Genomic DNA, 20,014 nt, shown 5'->3' with positions numbered 1-20,014 from the left:
TGGGGGGACAGGGGCTACTCTGATGTGAAAGTTGTGTGCGTTGTTTAAAGGCCATTTCCACCTTTGCAGAGGTATTTTTAAGTAACAAAATACATTTTGAATTTGTAGGACTCAGGCCTAATAAGTTCATTAAAAAAATGAAAGCCAGCAATGTGAGTCATGAAAATGTACACACGGATACATCATCACTGCACCTCTACATGACTTTCTCAGCCAGTTCAGTTATTGCCGCTCCTCTTCCCTCGATGTGCGGCCGCCCCTTTACTGATGTAACCACATTCAATACAGGGCAAGCAGCCACCCATGACAGAGGGCCTGACCACATTACAGGAAAAGGATGAAGAAATGTACTGGCTGAGAGGTAGGGGGAACACACATTTTTTTGTAAGCTGATTGGAGTTGAGCTTTAGGCTAGTGTCAATATTATTTACAGCTGTCCATTTCTTTTTGTTCCAATTAGGAAAGGACACTCACCTTCATCTAAGTCTTTAGAAAATCTATTCAAAATACGCCCTGTGGGAGTAGTATCGAAGAACTTCATTGGGCTCCGGAGAATACGCCGGAAGAGGTCATCATGGAGCTTAGAGGAAGCTCGTAGGGTACCCTGAAAGGGAGCAAAAAACACAGGAGTGAAAATCTTCATCGACCATTTTCAGGAAACTCAACTTCGAGAAAGAAAAAAAAAGCCCAGTACCTTAACAAAGACAACGCCACGTACAGCCTTCAAAACAAGCATAATAACCATAGACAATGCGTATATGCCAGTATAGTACAGTACATTAGGGTTGTCCTTCATACTGTTACTAACAACAGTTTCATTGTGCACCACCACAGATGTGTTCTAAGGAAGAAAGGAGAAGATATCTTCAATACATACACCATCAAGCCAAGTTTTTACTGTTCTGCTTAATTTACTAAATATAACAACTCTTCACAAACATTTTCTGTAAGGGACCTTATCAGAACTGGTATCTTATCAATAAGCATCTTTAATAGTTGAATGTAATTTGCTTTAGGGCTAGTTCGCACTAGCCGCAGTGCATTCCAGCCCAATTCGGATTGGATTGCATCCTGGTCGGCTTACTGTGTTCTGGGGTGGGGACGGGGTGTGGCATTGAAGTCAATGGCACCACAGCCATGCTGCCGGCCGCAGTGCAATCGCCGGCACCGGAACACGTGGTACATCAATGCCTGCGTTCTGGTGCGATCCAAAAATATATAGTGCATGCAGCATTTTTTCTGATTTACTTCAATACACCGCTCCAGTACGCAGTGAGCCAGCCGGGACGTGATCCAGTGCATTCTGGCTCCGAATTGGGCCGGAATGCACTGGGACCGGTGTGAACTAGCCCTTTAAGATCAACTTTGAGGGGAAAAAAATGAATTGATGGCTTAGATGAGAAAGACAAACTACTGTTAACTGATCATTATTTCATTATACCTAAAGTTAAATATGCATTTAAAGCGTTGTTAAATCTGTTCAGAAAAAAACAAAAAATAACTGTTCTATCCGTCAGAAATCTAGTGAGCTTCCTATAGTGAGCTGACGATGATGCACTGAAACCTCAAAGATTGTTTTCAGCCCTGTTTGATGGTTCTGTAGACTACAAACCGCCTCCCTCTTATAAGGAATGAAGAGAGGAAACTGCTCATTTCAGCCCTGGCTCAGCTGTCTTTCATTAAATAAAAGAAGGCTGAAGCCATGTGTAATTAAGCCTACAGTGGTGAGCCAAGACACTAGGAACTGTATCACATGGCTGCACATAGATTACAGCTGCTAATAAGGCTGGCCCCACTCATAGGCCAATGAGGTAGCTGCCTCAGGCACTGCACTATGTGGGTGGGTGGGTGGTGGTGCTCTCATCATAAATACATATTTTCCTGTGGCTGACTGGCTGGGGATACAGGCAGTGGTACCGACACAGAAAGAAGCCAACTGTAGCAGCACAGCATTCCAGGCCAGTCAGCCACACAGGGAGGGTGATGAGCAATAATAACTACATCACTTCCTGTTTACAGGGAGGGAAGGTGTTAATGACAGGCTGAAGATTAGCCCCTCTGGTCGTATTAGGGCAGGCTTCAGATTCTGAAAGATACCAAGCCTGAGCAGGCCGTACCTATGCTAGAATGAGTGTCTACATGTGTGTGCACATGCTTATGGTCACTGACCATGACCATTCCATGAGGGTGTCAAACAAGGATAAAAATGAAAAGCAGAAAGTGCTCACACACACTTGCAGAAAAAGTATACCTCTATGTTCACAGTTGAGCAGTATTTTAATCTGTCTGCGAACAGACATTGCAGATTGTTATATTGTTTTAAGAGACAGTTTTATTACATGAGGTGCCCCTGGAGTTTTTTTAAGCAACCCTGTCAGGTTAAAAATGATCTATACGAAATGTCACTGCAATAGAAGAGCTTTTATACTCCCCTCTCTGGCAGCCCATGTCTCTGACCTTCCCAAAACGACCGTTTAAACACAGCAGCCTGTGCTGTGATTTCATACACCAACCCCATGTCATTGCCAAGTCCTGTAGTGACATAGTGGTCAAAGGAAAGGGCCAAAGAGTACAAAACGGGGAGACACAGGGATCCAACACTCTTGCACATATCGAAGAGACTGACAAAAGCGGCAGTGCTGAGCCCCCCCGTTTAACATTTAACAGAGATGGAACATGTTAAATACGTAAAAGTAGGAATTTGCTTACCCCACTGCCCTGTTTAATCCAGTAGCTTAGCCACCAGTTACTGAATGCTGTGCTTCCTACATTAAGCACAAACAAGGTCATGATGATCAAAAAGGCAAATGGACCTCCAGCTGCCTGTATGTAATCGCCATAAACAGACCAAGGTACTGATCCTTTGCCCTTCTCTTCCATCTGCATAAGCGGACCTGTAGAAAAACAATATACCATAAATAAAATTGGTTGTTAGTTTTCTAATCTCTGCTATTATTTCTAGCACAATGTGAAGGTTTAGCTAAGGTGACTACGTGGCCATGACTGCAAACAGCAAAATCTAAGAAGAATCTGAATTCCTGAATCTAACCTGTACAATCGCATATTTAACAGACTTCACACTGCTTACACCAACTATAAATGAAACTCTATTGGTAGATTAAACAACCAAGAACACTTCCCTATCCTGCCGCTGATCTTTACTCTCCAATTGCACAGACAGAGACCGGCATTCAACACTCCTGGCAGTACCAGATGCTGAAAATTCTTCAGCAAGCTTAGCTCTTTAAGAGAGCAAAGATCGTTTAATATAGCAAAGTAACATTAGGCAAAAGCTGAATGTAAATTGCAAGTTGCCATTACTGCCTTATTTATGACAGCTACAAGTATTAGGTTGTTTCAAGAAGTCTCTACACCTGCTGTTTGAGCCTGGTCATAAACCACCAGATTTGATAGGCAGAGGCACGTCAGAATCAGGCTCATTTTAAGTACTTCTAAGAGGCAATAACAAGCGTAAATCAGGAGACCCCATGTGACCCCTCATTTAAAAGAGGGTGAAAAGGTGTTTACTTCAAATGTGTCACTCCATTCTGTCACTCAAGTTACCAGAGCCAAACAAGTGTCTCTTCTTGCCCAACCTTGACTATGCATTCCATTCAAGAGTTCTCAGTAATTTAGGGGTAATCCATTCAAACATGGATAAAAACTTTTATTTTTGTCCTGACGGTATGTTTAGACAGACCCTAAAAAGTCATGCTGACGTTCAAGCTAGTAATGTTGTGATGAAGTCCTTCTATATGCTGTATATGTGGTAGAAATAGATAAAGATAAAATAGTAAAAAAAAGAGTGACAATGTACCTTCATCTTTTTTTACAACCTTTTCTTTCTTCACGGACCCGGACTTGTTGCCTTTGTCTAAAGGTTTCTTCAGTGAAGTGCTCACATTCTTTATTAGACTCACCTACAGGTAAGTAAGAATTTCAATGGCTATGGATACTTGTAACATATGACTGTAGTGGATGTCTAATTTAATTATGAAAATAATCTATCACAGCGAAAGATTCTAAAGCCCTGCAAATAAAACTTGTAATCACAAATAGGATTCGCTCATTAAGTGCAGTGAACCTTGCTATAAACCAAAGAGCAAAAAAAACTGGCAGAATGAAAAACAATGCATTAAAAGCAGATCTGAATTACACCATCCATTAAACAAAAATTGGAGGGATTATTTATCTGTTCCCAGATTCCACTAACACAGGCAGATACATAAGACATCATTTTGAAATTGCAAAAAGGTCACCAGCACACCAAAGGATTTTAGCAAAAGTGCATTTAATAACAAATTGCCATTCAATCACAAGCGCTTAAGGGGCCTCAGGGGATCCCCTTCATCAGGCTCAGGATGACAGGTCATTCTGAGCCTGATGAAGGGGACCCCCTGAGGCCCCGAAAGCGCTTGTAATTGAATGGCAATTTGTTATTAAATGCACTTTTGCTAAAATCTTTTGGTGTGCTGATGTCATTTTCGCTATTTCTGTGTTGTTCACTGTGCCATCCATGGTCAATTCAAGCACCCACCTGTCTTCACAGGTTAACCATCGTTCCGGTAAGGAGTGTGGCAAGATATCGATTCCATTGTATCATTTTGAAATTATCACAAACATTAAACTTGCCTCAATAGGAGGTGCATCTCCCAGCTGGAAATTATTGAATATTGTAGCATATTCTCCATTCAGTTTCATGAGCTCCTCATGTGTTCCTCTCTCTGTTATGCAGCCTTCTTTCATGTATATAACATCATCACAGTCCACAAGGTACTGAAGGACGAAAGAAAGGATAGAAGGCATTAAACGAGAAGTGCTATGAAAAACCGACTGGGCTTTGCTACTGAAGTCACAATTATCAGCAACTCACTCGACTATTTTATTACCTGAAGCTGGTGGGTGATAAACAGAAGTGTCTTAGATTTCAGGTGCTTTTTGATGGCACTGTTGAAGATGTGGTTGCCCACATGGGCATCTAAGGCACTGAGAGGATCATCCAGTAAATAAATGCTGCGGTCACTGTATAAAGCTCTTGCCAGGCTAATTCTTTGTCTCTGACCACCACTAAGATTTGCTCCACGCTCTCCTATCTGCAAATAGAGAACAACAATTTAATTTATCAACAATGGCACTGGCTAAAAACTGTAAAAAACAGACTTGTGCATGTAGTACAATGCACTTATCTGAAAGTCGGCACCATGAAGGCGCTGAGCTGAAACATTTATGCAGACTATGGCAAAATATACAAATGGTGCCATTAGCATGTTTGCATGCATTGTACACTCTACAGAAATAAGGAGCTCGTACTCTGTGCTGCAGTGGAGAACAAACTCTCCAAGAGATTTAAAAGTGAGCATACAATGCATGCAAGTGCCCGGTAGGCAGGGTTTTGACAGGCAGCTGTGTGGCACTGATGAGCTGCACAGACAATGTCATGCAGGATACAGTTCAGCCAACTATAACACTGGGAGGGAGGGACTCAGTTTGAAACTCAGTCTCACTCCCTTTTATCTAGAGATTAAAGCACCTGTCTAGTCGATTCTGTACATCTTAGAGAAAAAGAAGATTGTATGTCCTTTATTCTTTACTTGCATGTAAAGCCCCCTCATTAGCAGTCATGCAAAATTATAATAATGTTCTGATACCATTAGCATGCCCTTCAAAGAGCTCTATGGGGTAAGTGTTTTCCCCATAGTTCTCTTAAGGGTCACGGGAGGACATATACTAGCGTCCTCCCGTGACCCAAAGCTCAGTATACTGAGCAGTCTCAGTATACTCTCGGTATACTGAGACTGCCGCAGCCGGGAAGGATCCCGACAATGCTGTCGAGACCCACCCAGCTGTGTAAGTGACAGCTGGCTCTGCCTATCTAGAGGCAGAGCCAGCTGTACCCGCCCCCTCCCCGTCCGTTCCTCCAGTCAGCGCTGCAGGATCGGAGCGGGCAGGGGGGGAATCCCTGCAGGGAACCATGACTGACTGTCACCGCTCTCTGCAGGGAGATGATCGAGAAGTGAGCAAGCGACAGCATGCGTTCTCTCACTTCCCTATCTATTGAGCCGACGTGACAGTTTCATTGTCACAAGTCGGCTCGAACTACGAGGATGAGTGATTTTCACTCACCTCATTGTTCTCCTTTAAGGGACTTACTCCCGTTACCATTGCATTTCTCTTAGGGTCCCATCTAACAGTACTTGTGTATAGAAGCCTGCTTTTGTGTCTCCACGGCTCCATTTCCCATGGCATGGCTCTCCAACAATCCCCAACTAGCAATTTTGGAAACGAAAGACTAGAACGAAGACTTCTGAAGGCTTAAGAAAATTTGGAAAATGGATACAATGACATTAGCTTTCTTTCCAATTGGCAGAGTTTAGCTAATAGAAAAAGTTAATTCTAGCAATAAAAAAGGAGGGATGAAGGAAGCTCAAGTGAGAGTAAGCTGCCATCCAGAGACTGCTAAAGAACTGTGATATGAGAAAGGGAGTGATAAAAACATCACAGGTACTGTGAGATTGGATAGAAAGAGAAATGCAAGGCTTACTTTTAGGCACAACTCATATTGAAATGGTTTATTTGAACAGTGCTTGGGTACCGTAATTTCAATTCTTGAATATTCAATGAATGTCAAAAGCATTGACGTGTAAAGCTGTACTGCAGTCAACACCAAATGTGAGAAAAATACGAAGACAGAATCTTCCCTTCTAATTTAGCCATATATAAAAAGGAAAAAAAAAAAAAAGAGAACTGCATAATTTTGAACCACACAACCTACAACTGCTGGAAAATAGTAAGTACTCACTATGTACTGTAGACTGCATGGCAGAAGGATGACAGAAATTGGCTATTAATGGGGAAAGGGGTACTGTGTAACAATTGAGTAAGTTTGTGTGTGGAGTAAGAGGTGGACTCTCTATCTTTAAGTACTTAGTCATGCAACCATGTAGATCCTAATGCAAATCGTATTAAAACATGTTTTACAAAACAAACCTCAGTCAAGTCACTGTTGGGCAGTATAGCCAAATCTGGTCTTAGACAGCAAACACTCAGCACATTGTTGTACCTAGAACAAGAGACACAAATTAAATCCAAGATACAAAAACAGCTCCTTGCTAACCATGCTCTACAGAATGTAAAATACACTGGGTAGTGTTTATATACTTCAGAAACTTGTATGCAAATATTTATATTGTGACTAATGAAAAGCTATATATTCTATTCCAGTCTATTTATTCTAGGAAACCAGTTATTGCCGGGACTACAAGTATCTAAGCCACAGAGTTCCACCCAGTAGTGGTATGTTACTGCTCTCAAATGACTGACTTTGCATAAACCCGGTTCAGGACAGTACTCAAAACACAAATATTTATGCAAAAAATACCTTAAATAGAATATACCATAATCATCAATTTAAAAAAAAAAACCTGCATTGAGACAATCATGTAAGCTGCCATTGCTCAACTCTCTTGTAAATGCTAGCTCCTTGGCTGTCTCTTGATTCAGTCACTGATCTAAAACAAGCATGTAGTCAGTGAGGTCAGAGTACATTTAGAACTCCTGATCAGCATACAGTTGCAAGAGAAAAGTTTGAAAATCCTTTCAAATGTTTTGGATTTTTGCATGAATAGCTTATAAAAAAAGGTCTGATTTTCATAGTCAACATAAGAGATATAAATGGTCTAAGTGAACAAATACTTCAACATTGTACACCATTATGTAATTGAAAAAACTCAAGTATTGGCAGATGAGACAAGCCAATGACAAAATCTAAAATGGCTTAACCAGTTGACATCCGCGGTGTTAAACCCCCTTCCCATCCAGGCCATTTTTCAGTATTCAGCGCTGCAGTACTTTGACTGACATTTATTCCGTCATGCAGCGCTGTACTGAAATTAATTTTATACCATTTTTTAGGGATAGAGCTTTCTTTTAGATAGATAGACAGATAGAGCTTTCTTTTAGTGGCATTTAATCACCACTGGGGTTTTTATTTTTTACTATATTAAAAAGGAAAAATTACCGAAATTAAAAAAACAAAAAAAAAAACAAAACTGTTTCCCCTAAATGATAAAACATTTATTAAAAAATGCTGCAGTGCCGTCCGTTTTTTTACAACGGGCGGACGGCAAGTGGTTAAAGCAGAAAAAAAGCCCACAACTGAAAAAATTGCTCGGACCCTTGTAACAGTCTGGCTCCTATGCAATCTGTCATTCTGTTTTTTCCCCTTTCCGGATATGCTCCTGTCTTTCTATATATGATTCATTACCTAAATCATGGAAAGCCCAGCCTTCCTCCCTGGAGTCCATATAACCCTACATTCTTCAAACAATGAGATAGTAGCTAAAGCTTGATGGATGGGAGACGGACTAAGGGTCTTAGCTGGACCGCCAGACCCTGAAAACTGGAAAATGGTTCCAATACCTTAAAATTGCAAGACTTTTATAAAACTCTTTACAAATGAAGTTCTCCCTATAAATCCTGTATGCTGCGTAAATTGTTAGTGCTATATAAATACATGCAACAAACAAAATAGTTGAAACTCAGACTGCATTTCAGTACCATTTATGCATAAATCAAGGTAATGCCAAAATACAACAATAACTGACCAATGTTAGGGACTCAAAATACTGAAGCCAGGGGATCAGCATAACAGCAAAACAAATCAGTATTTTCAAAGTGAAAAGCGGTGACAACCATTGTATTTTTCCCAGTACGGCCTTGGTAAACATAAATCTTTAAACAAAGACGAAAGTCACCTTTCAGGGCTAGTTCACAGCAGCCACAGTGAGTTCCGGCCCGATTCTGGCAGGATTGCACTGGATCGCATTGCGGCCGGTTTACCTTGTTGTGGGGCGGAAGGGGGCGTGGCGGTGCATTGAAGTGAATGGCACCGCAGCCACGCCCTCCGGCAGCAATGATATTGGCCGCACGGGAACGCGTGGCACATCAATGCCTGCTTTCCGGTCAGAAAAACAGTGCTTGCAGCATTTTTTCTGACTGGACCGCAGGCATTGATGTGCCTTGCGTTCCTGTGCGGCCGATCAAACTGCAGCAGGAGGCAGTGGATGCGGTGCCATCGAGTTCAATGCATTGCCACACCCCTCCCGCCCCACAACAAAGCGAGCCGGCCGCAATGCGATCCAGTTTTGGCCAGAATCGGGTGGGAACGCACTGTGGCTGGTGTGAACTAGCCCTCAAAGAACATACAATTCATGTGACGGAAAAGACACTTTGTAACAATCTAATCAGATCTCACACGGTCAATATATAACAAAGTTATCTGTACATAGCAACTTCTCTAGCTCTGTGCTACTGCTTCTAATCCAAGTTAAAAAAAGAAAAATAATAATAATGTTCAGAAGTGTAAATTATTCTTTGATAGTGAAAGCAGTCAACAGCCATTCAAGCATTTAGCTGGAAGAACAGAATTTAACTGGAATTCGGTTGCTGTGGAAATAACATCCTTATTGCTCTGCATACTGTTTGATGTAAGGCAGATTTTGTTTATCTTATATTGAACGAGTCCAGTTAAAAAACACATTTTATTTTTTTTCAAAATTCAAAACATTTGCCTATACCTTTCTTCTTCATATTCTTTCCCAAACAAGATGTTGTCTCTAAGAGTTGCATTTAATATCCATGCTTGCTGAGCAACATAAGCAAATGAACCATTAACAGCGATACTGCCTTCAAGGAGAGTCATCTGAAAAAATAATGTGCACACTCAATCATACTGTAAAAATAATTTGCAAAGTAAAATCTAATGTTCTATTGTAATTAATACATTGGATAACAGGATTTTTGTACTTGCTGTAAAATCCTTTTTTTTTGAGTCGCTGAGGGACACAAGTCTTTCACCTTTGGGTTTATACTGCCGCCTGCTGGGGGATTGGACAATGGTAAACAAGAAAACTGTAGGCCAGCCCAGGATGACCCTTACAACTACTAACATGCCCCAGTTGTGAAGCAAAGCAGTACCGAAAGTATGATCATACACACAGAGAGATGTAAACAGTTTATCTGGATTAGTCCAGTCACCATACAAAGAACAGGCGCTAACGATTACCATCACACAATCCTCCAGGAGTAGTCTTTCTTGTAAAATAGCCACAGCTTTTGGAGATGCTGCTCGTCAAAGAGACTCTGGGGTTCTCATCAGATACATAAAAGACAAAAGCAACAAAGCGCCACCTCCTTGTGTGAAATCTTTTTTTATTTGAATAATAAAAACGGATATAAATACTCACAGTTATAAAAGTTCAGTCACACTTGTCAATAAGAGACCACAAGATCAGTGTCTAAGAAATGTTCTGCTCCGACTGCGTATAAAAAGCTGCCTCCGGTCACATCACCATACCATCGTGCCACCAGCTACTTTTGGGCTGGATTTATGTGTTTCAGGGGCATACCCCCTTCCTCAGAATCACCGAGGAAGAGGGTATGCCCCTGAAATGCATAAATCCAGCCTAAAAGCATATTATTCAAATTAAAAAAAGGTTTCACACAAGGAGGTGGCACTTTGTTGCTTTTGTCTTTCACCATACAAAGAAGATTTAGTAGTGATTGCACTGGAAAAGTTTTAACAGGCTGGGGACTTTTAAGGGAGCCAAGACTGGTAACTCCAGTGCTAGAACTGTGTTGCACACTGTGTCAGTAAGGACTGAGATTTAACCATAAGCTTAAGCATTACATCCATAGTTGTACCTTCTCCTGTACAAACTCATACAAAAGTAGAGGGTACACTTCTCTGCTGAATGTAAAGAGAATGCAGCAGCTATCAGAAAATCAGAGATATACCGAGTCAGCTAGCAGAACAGTAATTTTCATCATAAAAGCAGACATTGCTGCATAAATGTACCTCTTGGAAAACGGCTTAGGAAGCGTGTGGACTCAAGCAGGGGGCAAATGTCTAGGCAGCGGCATTGGGTCCAGGTGAATGGGCACTGTAGGCTGCCCCATCACTGCAAGTTAAATCATGAGCTGGGGGGACCAGAAGGACCCCAACCTCTGCAGTTAGCATCTCCAATACTGCAAAGGGTACCTAATCAGCTGCAAGAGCAGGGGGAACTGGGCTGGTACTGGGCTCACATACAAGGGCACGGCAGCCCCCACCACATGCTTGTTCTGATCTGTCCCTAGCTGAGAACACTTAGATGTGAGAGATATCCTATTTCCCCTCTGTAAGGCAAAGATATCTAACAGCAGCACAGATGACAAAGAAAAGGTACACAAAGCAGCTGCCAAGTGCATTCATAAGCTTTCTCTGATCTCATAAATGTACACCTGCCTGTTTAATGTACACAGTGTGTACATTGGAGGCTTTTTTTTTTTTTAAGAATTTCCAGAAAGGTGAAATTTCACTTTCATTGTCCAATCACAGGCTTTACAGGTCCTAGACAAAAGCAAAACATTATAACATAACTGGAAATGCTTTAATGCAAACCTTACCTGCCCAAGAATGGCAGAAATCAAAGATGTTTTCCCGCTGCCCACACTGCCACATACTCCAACAAGCTTTCCCTAGAAGACCAAAATGAGACATTTTTTAAGTTCACATTTTTTTTTACCACATTGGAACACAAACACACACAAAAAAATCAAAACAGAACAATTATTGGCCATATTGACCAAGCGTAACTCACCTTCTCTATTTCCAGATCAATGCCGCACAAGGCCCTCTGTAATCTTATGTTTGGTAGCTGGATCTCTCTGCCTTCCTCATCTGGGCTGCCTTGTTCATCACTATCCACCAAGAGATGTCCTTTCTGCTCTGCCAAAACTGCTTGTGGCCCCTCATTCTGCAAGTTGGCCTTCTCTTTCTTGCCCTTAGGCCCCTTCTTGTCTTTTTTCAGTTTAGGGGTAGCCTTCGGAGAGCATTGTGTGCTGGCATGAGAAGAGTCCCATGCCAAAGTGGCGCTTTTCAGCTGTATGGTGACGTTTGGGCAGGAAGGCTTTTTCTTTACCAAGTGAACCTCTTCCATTAGAAATAAACTCTGATAGGAGGTTGTGAGAGAGGTGTAAAGATGAGACAGCTGGTCAGGTCTAGGTCACGCAGGAAGCAAAAACATCACGCTATACAGTGGAAGGAAGCTGCTGCGGAGCAAAAGGTAGCTTATTAGAGTCAACTAACCTCAGACGTGCTAAGGGCCAGGCGTACTTGTAGTATCACTTCTCCCTCCCATGATCCCAATCATTCAACGTCTTCTACACCGCCACTTAGATAGCAATGACTAACCCATTCACTTTTTTGGCTTAATATCAATATCAAGAGACCATTTGTCTGTCCATTTTGTTACTTTTCCAATTCTCAACAGCAGAATGTACAATAGGACTCTTACAATGCTATGGAACACTGAGCTTGTAACTTTCCTCATTTGTACTATCAATTACCTCAACATTTTAATCTTATTATGTACACGACACATAAGATCTGACTTAGAAAAAAAAATTCATCTTCTTCTCTTCAGTAATTTGAAAACATATAACTTATGAAACTAAACCTATGGAGGACTTGAAACTTACAGGTCTTTCAGATTCGACCAGCACAGGACAACCTGTCTTGATTTGCTAGAGCTGGAATAAATATGACTTGCTGTTAGTATGTATATATGTTTTCTTTTATTTAGAGCGGTCATGCTCTAGTGGGCCTACATTACCTTCACAGCAGCCCATACGTCCCTTTGCCTGCTCCAATGTTACTTTAACTGGCATGACATAACGCTAGGTACATAGACCTAAAGACTGGTTAAGCACAAGAAAGTGAGTTTTAAACAACATCTGCATACCCAAAGCCCACACGTAAGGTAAGTGGCTTAAAGATTATGCAGCTAGTTAAAAATTTTGAAATAGGCAAAATATTCTTATCTGCATGGACCAATACTAATGTAAATAGAGAAAGACATGCAGATTAACCAAACAGCTAGTCTTAAAAACTGTGCACAAATGTTTATACACTGCCCAGAAGTTGACTTGGCATGCAGGCAGCTCAGAAAATAGAATCTGACCTGCGGACCATCACTTACCTTAAATCTTTCCATGGATACAGAAGCCTCTGATAGAGACTTGACTGCGAATGGAGTCACCTTCAGAGCAAAGGTCATGGAGTTAAACACTGTAACAACCGTGAAGGCCTATGATAACATAATAAATACAATAAGAACTCAGAGTACCTTTCACAAATTAATAAAAAATAAACAGTAAATTTGTATTAAGAGACATTCTTTAGACAACAATTAGAAATGGAATTACATACAGTATACTAGCTACATGTCTGAAGAAGATTACACTTCTCAAAATAAGATTCCGCTGTGTCTAATCTAGCATGTCCAATGGCAAAACCATTTATATACATTAGATCACAGTATTAATAAGCTGAATTACTAGCAGGTACTGTTAACAGAATTTTACAAAATACACATTAAGGTGCCTTATTAAACAAACTGGTGTCTCTGTTCTTTTAGTGAGACTTATAACCATTATCTGCATTTATTCTATAGTGCCAACCCCCTACACTCATTCCGGTTAGGATACCCCGATATTTAAAAGGGTTTCCACTTTTGGGTCCCAACAGCACCGGCTGAGCAGAGCCTGCAAAACATGTACACTGCCTGCTCTTCATTATCCAGATTCTAGCTCAACTCTGACTTTAGAGTAAGAATGCAAACCTGATGTGACCAGAAGCAAGGTTTCACCATTTGTGTACATATAACAGATCTTTTGGGAGTTATATTATTATAATTGTTTATTGCTTAGATTTCCATTAAAGGCTACCTGGGCAGCGGTGAGATCATATCCAAGCATCATATGCACAGAAAAGGTCAGCACGCTGGCAATGACAACTACAATGGGAGCTACTCCCACAGTAATACTCTGAAAATATCCAGCTTTCTCAAGTATCCTCCTCTCAGTTTCTCGGATTTCTACAAAAAAAGCAAACATTAATATCCATTAGCAGACATTCAAGCAACATTAAAGCTAGCCATACACGCTTAGTTTTTTCTCAAGAGGAAAAAAAAATTAAAATTAATGTCGGGTGGGGGAGGATTTGAGCGCGATTATAGGTGAGGGTGTGTGGCTTGGTACAGTGCATTGGAAGACACATGTTACAGGTTTCCTTTGTAAAGATGTACTTCCTTTCTGCCCTGTGACATCATCACATCTTTACAAAGGAAACCTGTAAGCGATAAATTCATTATTCCTAAAACGTATATTCTAAGGCGTAGGAGGAGGATTGAAGGTTTGAAGCTTTTTTTTAAAAAATATTTCATTCAGAGAATGCATGTGAAAAAAACTAAAGTACCAAGTAGTTACACAGAAACAGTCAAACAGAATTCCTTCATGCTACTTCACTTTTTGGCTATATAGTAAAACAAATGCTTACACATATTTAGATACATGCAAAGTTTGTGATAATATGGATCCTTTAAAGAGGACTAAAGACCGGGAATGATTCACATTAGCAGTGATAAATTATGATGGACCACCTGATTATAATAAGTATCCCCAAACTTCTCTACACAGAAATCACTTACTCTGAACACTTTGAGAGAATGCTTTCACCCAGGCGTACATCTTTATAAACTTGATGTAATTTAGAATTTCATTCATTTTTTGAACACGCTCATCTGTGACGGAAACGCATTTCCGTCTGAAATAAGCTGTAAGCCTGGACACAAACATCTGTAAGAGAATAAACCGTGAATTTAAACACAAAAAATTCCACAAAAATGGAATGTATTGCACCTTACCAGTCTTTAAAAAGAATGAATATAGCCACCACATTTATTACCTTTATTGTCACCTGTTGATCTTGTCAGTAATATGCTTACTGTCCTAGGGTGACAATGCTTACTCACCGCACTAATTATATAGAAGCATAGTTGGCACCACAGGACAAGACTACAAACAAACTATCTTTTTTACCATAAAAGAGCAAGGGTTCTGTAGTCCTAAAAGATAGTGAAAACAATAATTCCTATGATCTCTGCCTATGCTGTTTGTTATCAATTGATAATGGTATATTAAAACCACTTCCTGGCCAGAGCAATTTAATCCTATTTGCCCACACATGATAAAATCAGAATTGTTGGCTAGAAAACAGCTTCAGACCACCCAAAAAAAAAAAAAATTTTTTCTGAAAGCAGAGGCTCTATAGAATAAAAAAATGCTAGTTCCAATTTTTTATGTGGCACGGTATTTGCACAAATGTTTATCAAACCAGTATTTTTAAGATAAAATATACTAAAATTAAATTTAGTGCACAGAAATAGAATATAATACCCAATTTTTTGGTAAAATATAAAAGATGGGGTCACGCCGGGTAAATATATACCAAACACGTCACGCCTTAAAATTGCATGCAACAGTGAAACCACAAAAAAACTACAATACCCAAAATTTCCCATAGGCGACCTTTTAAAAGCTTTTACTGCTCATCATTTTATTGTTACCAGTGGTTGATGGCCCTAGAACTATTGCTCTCATCCCGCGTTCGCGACGAATTGCAACATATGTGGCGCAATTTTCATTGTTGCACATAGGCGCACCCGGCGCGTGTTTGCGTTATATGTGCATGCACGTGGGGGACTTTTAAAACGCATAATTTTTGCACTTTTTATATGCTACCTAGTTACTAAGAAGCCCCTATGTAATAGCAAATATGTGACAGATCCTCTTTATGGAGCCATCAGGGGTCTTTCAGACCCCTAATGCCACCTAGGGACCCCAAAGAAGCACATCAGATTGCTTGCATTTAAAACAGCAATCTCCTGCTATTTAAAATGGTACCAAGAACACGGCTGCAGTAGTAGTCCGGGTATAGCCTAGGGGTAGCCAAACTAAGGCCCTCCAGCTGTGGTGGAACTACAAATCCCATGAGACATTGCAAGATTCTCACAGACATGAATCCCGAACAGAGATGCATCATGGGATTTGTAGTTTCACCACAGCTGGAGTTTGGCTACCCCTGGTATAGCCACTTCAAGACAGGACATTTTTTTTTACAATGGACAGTCCTGAAGCGGTTAAAACAGACCAAAAAGGGGTAAAATAAGATAAAATGAATTGCAAGGGTTTACATATCCTTTAAAGGCATTGTACGAAAAACATGAGACGATTTAAAACGGTTCTGTGTAGCAAATAATTTTAATATATGTATTCCAAAGATACTTTAAAATCATGTAAATTCTACAGTGCTCAGAGAATACTGCAATTTATTTAGCTAGATATCAATAGCAAACAAAAATGCATTAAGCAAATAAATATTTAATTTGAAACAAAGACATCAAGTCTTGAAAGCCAAACGCTAACTGTAACTGGCTTTTATTAGATTAGCTACTGCTGGACATTGGAAAAAAGAGAGCGCCGAGTCTCGGTAGGGTTGTCTTCTTGAAAAAGGCAGAGCCAACCCTACTATGAATGCCCCATCTATGAATAATCTATTTAGCACATTTACATCTGAATAATGAATTATTTCTGCATATTCGTTGTTTCAGATGATCGTCACTTCTGAAAACTTCACTTGTCTCTAGTAATATGCTATAAAAAAAATACTCTGCAGATGTCTAGGAATTAGAAAACTTGATAACCACCACGTTTCATTAAATTTATCTGGTAGAGAACAGCCTAATTTTTACTTTAAAATAAACAAATATAACACTTACCATAGCTGGATAAAAGAGGATGAAAACAGCAGAGCCAAGGAAACCAGTGGGACCCAAAACATAGACATTGTAAACCATTCCAAGCACTGCAATAATGGGCCCACCTGCCAACAAACTGCCAACTGCTGCAGCTTCAAACATCCGCTGCCCATCGGTGGAGCAAACATTTATTAACTGGAAGTTACAATAAGAGATATTAGTGTCTACTCCATTCAAAGATAAAGTTGAAAAAAAAACACTTTAAAAGTAAAAACAAACATAGCAGCGCCTGTAAAATAAAGTAGAAAAATACATTTTCTAACAGAAAGGTTTTGACGGCAGAAGAGACTGCATGTCTTTTCAGTAGTAAAAAGCATCTTCCTGCCAGCAAGTAAGTTTATAAAAATTGAACAGTAAGACAGGCATGAGCATCCTATTGTACAATCTCGACATTCCTTGGTGCCAAGGTAAATAAACTCCTGTGCACATGCGCAGAAGTTACATAATCCAGGCTGTGCCAATCAAAATGGTCAAAGACAGTACATGGAAGATTCCCAGGAAGAGATGTCAGGTGGCAAGGGATCCCGCAGATGTCGCAGAACAGGAGTGGAGTTAAGGGAAGCAGATTTTGGTTCAGCTTTAATACTTGTCTGTGCTGTTTGCCTACGCCATTGATCTACACTTTCTACCACTGCAAAACAAAATCGACAGGACAGGCACAGTTGGACAGGTACAGTTGGACAGGTAAGGTCTTTTCAGGTATTTGGTAGTTTAAATTTGTTTGGAAGCATCAATGTCACCTTAATAAATCATCAAACAAATGTATAGCATATGTCTTCTGAGCCAGTACACCCTTTCTGACCTTGAACAGATATAAAAAGCTCCTTGAATTCATTAACTTTAGATCATACTTCATTTTTTGCTATCCCTTATATTTATCTACATTTCAAGATAGATCTAAACAGATTAATGGATGAATCTAAACAGATCTCTACAATTTTCTTTCCTTCTCATCCATTGTGGTAAACAGGAAGTCATTCACTCTCAGGCTATAAAGCCACCTACAGGAGGAATGGACATTGGCTAACAAAAACAAAAAGTAAAAGAAACTGTAGTCCAGCTCAGGTCAACCCCTTTGACCTCTAGCATTCCTCAGCTTTTTATTAGTGTCCTAGGAGGGTGGACATCTTGTCTTCAGCTCGACTGTGTAGAGCTAACCTATGTTTGCTAGCACATTTTTTTTCTTAACTCAATACTCCTGTACACTGCTGTTTGTGCAGATTCCTTGCAGCTAGCCTCAGTCTGTCTTCGGAAAGTACCCGCTCAACTGGATGTTGTGGAAGTGACTTGCTTCCAGTCTCTCTAAAAGAGACTGCGTTAAACCCAATGCTCATAGAATTTTTGGAGCTTTAAGCTACCGTTGTGACATGCTGCTAGAGGTTTCCAGTCTCATCTCCCACATGGGTCTCTTGTCAGTACACGAGGGGCACTTTGGCTAAAGTGTTAGATTACGGAACTTGCATCTAAAAAGCATCTGATCCACATTCCCTTCAAGGAACATCGCCTCTTTGGATCTACTGTGTTTAACATTAACAAGGATGCTCCTGATGGCTCATCTACCTAAGCAGAAGAAGCAAAAAGCCACAAACCAGGAAGTCTAATCTCATTGGTAATTAAGAAAAATCCTTTTCACTATATTACTCCTGCAACATGCACCTCTAAACCCATCAAACGTGGCTTCCAGTCCACCCACCAAGTATGGGGCTCAAAGTCAGCCAAATTCTTAACCCAAACTCTCAAAATCAATCAATAGCTTCATTCAAGTTAAAAAATTCCACATGGAATTCACTAGGTCCGCCATCGCCCCCTTTCAGCAGGAAGACTTTAGTGCACATCAAGTATGGGTGCCTGAATGTCGCAATCTTTCCAGTGCACAAGAATTTGCTAAGATTTGCCATGGGTCCCTTGCACTATCAGTTTGTGGCCCTGCCATTCGGCCTCTTGTCTGCACACGATAATTAATACTGGTAGAGAGAGTGAAGGGAAACATACATCTCTGCGTTGTTTTCACCTGAAAAATGGCCAAAAGAGACACTTGCGCTGAAGAGCTTTATACTCGCTTCCCAATGTGTCCCTCGGGCAGGAAGTGGGGAGCAATCCCCAAGGGTAAAGAGCAATAAAACATGACAGAAGTTCTGTTTTCTCATTCCAGCCAAATTAAATAAAAGATTTTGCATGAGTTGTGCTTTCATATTGCTATAGCATTAACCTCAATATTTCATATTGTGTACAGAAATGTGTATTCCATCTTGAATTTAAAATAGGTACAAGGCTCTGTGGCATTTGAATTATACATATCAGGCAGTATGTAAGTCATGTAGCTTAAGTTCAGTAAGAAATGTGAGTGGCCACAGATCAAGTTTCTTGGTGGGCTATAGGACTTCAAACCTAAAATGTAGATAGTATGTGCTTGTGTAATTACAGGACATTACTGTGTAAAAGCCACTGGGGACTGAAGTAAACATGCATAGAACACACCTCCCCCATGGATTTATCCCTTATGTTCTTCAGCTTCAGGATTTTCTTGAAGGTCATGGTCAGGATCGCCCCTCGAACCCGTGAACCAGTTCGATAATTCAAAGACCAAGTAAGCGCCAGAGACCACGAACGCACAACTTCGGTCATCAGGAGCCCAAAAACTAGGAGCAAGCTGTATGTGAGGTCTGTATCACTTTGTTGAGTATATTCCAAGAGGCTTTTCACTACGAATGCCTACAGGGAAAAAGGCAGGGGGCATGAGGTCCTGCTTCACTTATACTGAACAGTATTGGCAAGTTTTATGTTAAGTTAGAAAACTGCAAGTGTTCTGTGCATGACTCAAAAGGGAAAAAGCAAATGTGTAACAGGTTTTGTCATATGCTGATTAACGTCCAATCATAGGAAAAGGCAAAAAAAAATATGCTCTAAAATTAAGGCAGATGAAGATTACCTTTGAGGCTAAGCTGTAATTTTGTTACACAAATGCCTCAGAACTCAAATTATTCCAACTCAACATAATCTTGCTTAGGCCAACAAGGCAAAAATAATAGTTATATTAAAAAAAAAAAAAAAAGTAATGCTTTAAAAACAAACAAAAAGAAAACTTTAATGCAATTACTTCATATATTTTGCTTTCAACGTGCGCATTGGATAGAAAGGAACAATTGTACCTACAGTTGTACGGGGGAAGAGGACATTTTGGCAAAAAATTCCTGAAAATAAATATCAGCAGTTTATTAACATAGAAAAACAAAAAAAGAAAAGAAAAAAAAGAAAAACAAAAAACAAGCATGGTAAACAATAAATTCAGTACGCTCATTACGTAGAGGCTTACCCAG

The 20,014-nt window shown here is 40.2% G+C and overlaps 1 protein-coding gene across 3 annotated transcripts in view; it reads right to left on the bottom strand.

The window, feature by feature from the left end:
* ABCC5 (ATP binding cassette subfamily C member 5) overlaps positions 1 to 20,014 on the bottom strand; it is a 60,081-nt gene that overhangs the window by 13,553 nt on the left and 26,514 nt on the right. For 2 of the 3 annotated variants that reach the window (XM_018576533.1, XM_018576534.1), the window contains exons 6-20: positions 19,176 to 19,409; positions 16,659 to 16,832; positions 14,529 to 14,676; positions 13,768 to 13,916; positions 13,020 to 13,127; positions 11,640 to 11,990; positions 11,446 to 11,517; positions 9,576 to 9,700; positions 6,988 to 7,060; positions 4,890 to 5,093; positions 4,633 to 4,776; positions 3,818 to 3,920; positions 2,710 to 2,894; positions 695 to 841; positions 475 to 604 (exon numbers count right to left, since the gene is read on the bottom strand). In XM_018576533.1, the coding sequence (XP_018432035.1) occupies positions 475 to 604; positions 695 to 841; positions 2,710 to 2,894; positions 3,818 to 3,920; positions 4,633 to 4,776; positions 4,890 to 5,093; positions 6,988 to 7,060; positions 9,576 to 9,700; positions 11,446 to 11,517; positions 11,640 to 11,990; positions 13,020 to 13,127; positions 13,768 to 13,916; positions 14,529 to 14,676; positions 16,659 to 16,832; positions 19,176 to 19,409 (2,347 nt within the window). Of the gene's footprint in view, positions 1 to 474; positions 605 to 694; positions 842 to 2,709; positions 2,895 to 3,817; positions 3,921 to 4,632; positions 4,777 to 4,889; positions 5,094 to 6,987; positions 7,061 to 9,575; positions 9,701 to 11,445; positions 11,518 to 11,639; positions 12,088 to 13,019; positions 13,128 to 13,767; positions 13,917 to 14,528; positions 14,677 to 16,658; positions 16,833 to 19,175; positions 19,410 to 20,014 lie in introns of those variants that run through there. The other variant, XM_018576535.1, reaches the window with a different exon arrangement.

Source organism: Nanorana parkeri, unplaced genomic scaffold, assembly GCF_000935625.1.
Source record: "Nanorana parkeri isolate BGI_ZX_2015 unplaced genomic scaffold, ASM93562v1 scaffold69, whole genome shotgun sequence".
Taxonomy (NCBI): Eukaryota; Metazoa; Chordata; class Amphibia; order Anura; family Dicroglossidae; genus Nanorana; species Nanorana parkeri.
The sequence above is the reverse complement of the archived record's forward strand: the minus strand, read 5'-3'. Positions and strand labels throughout refer to the sequence as shown.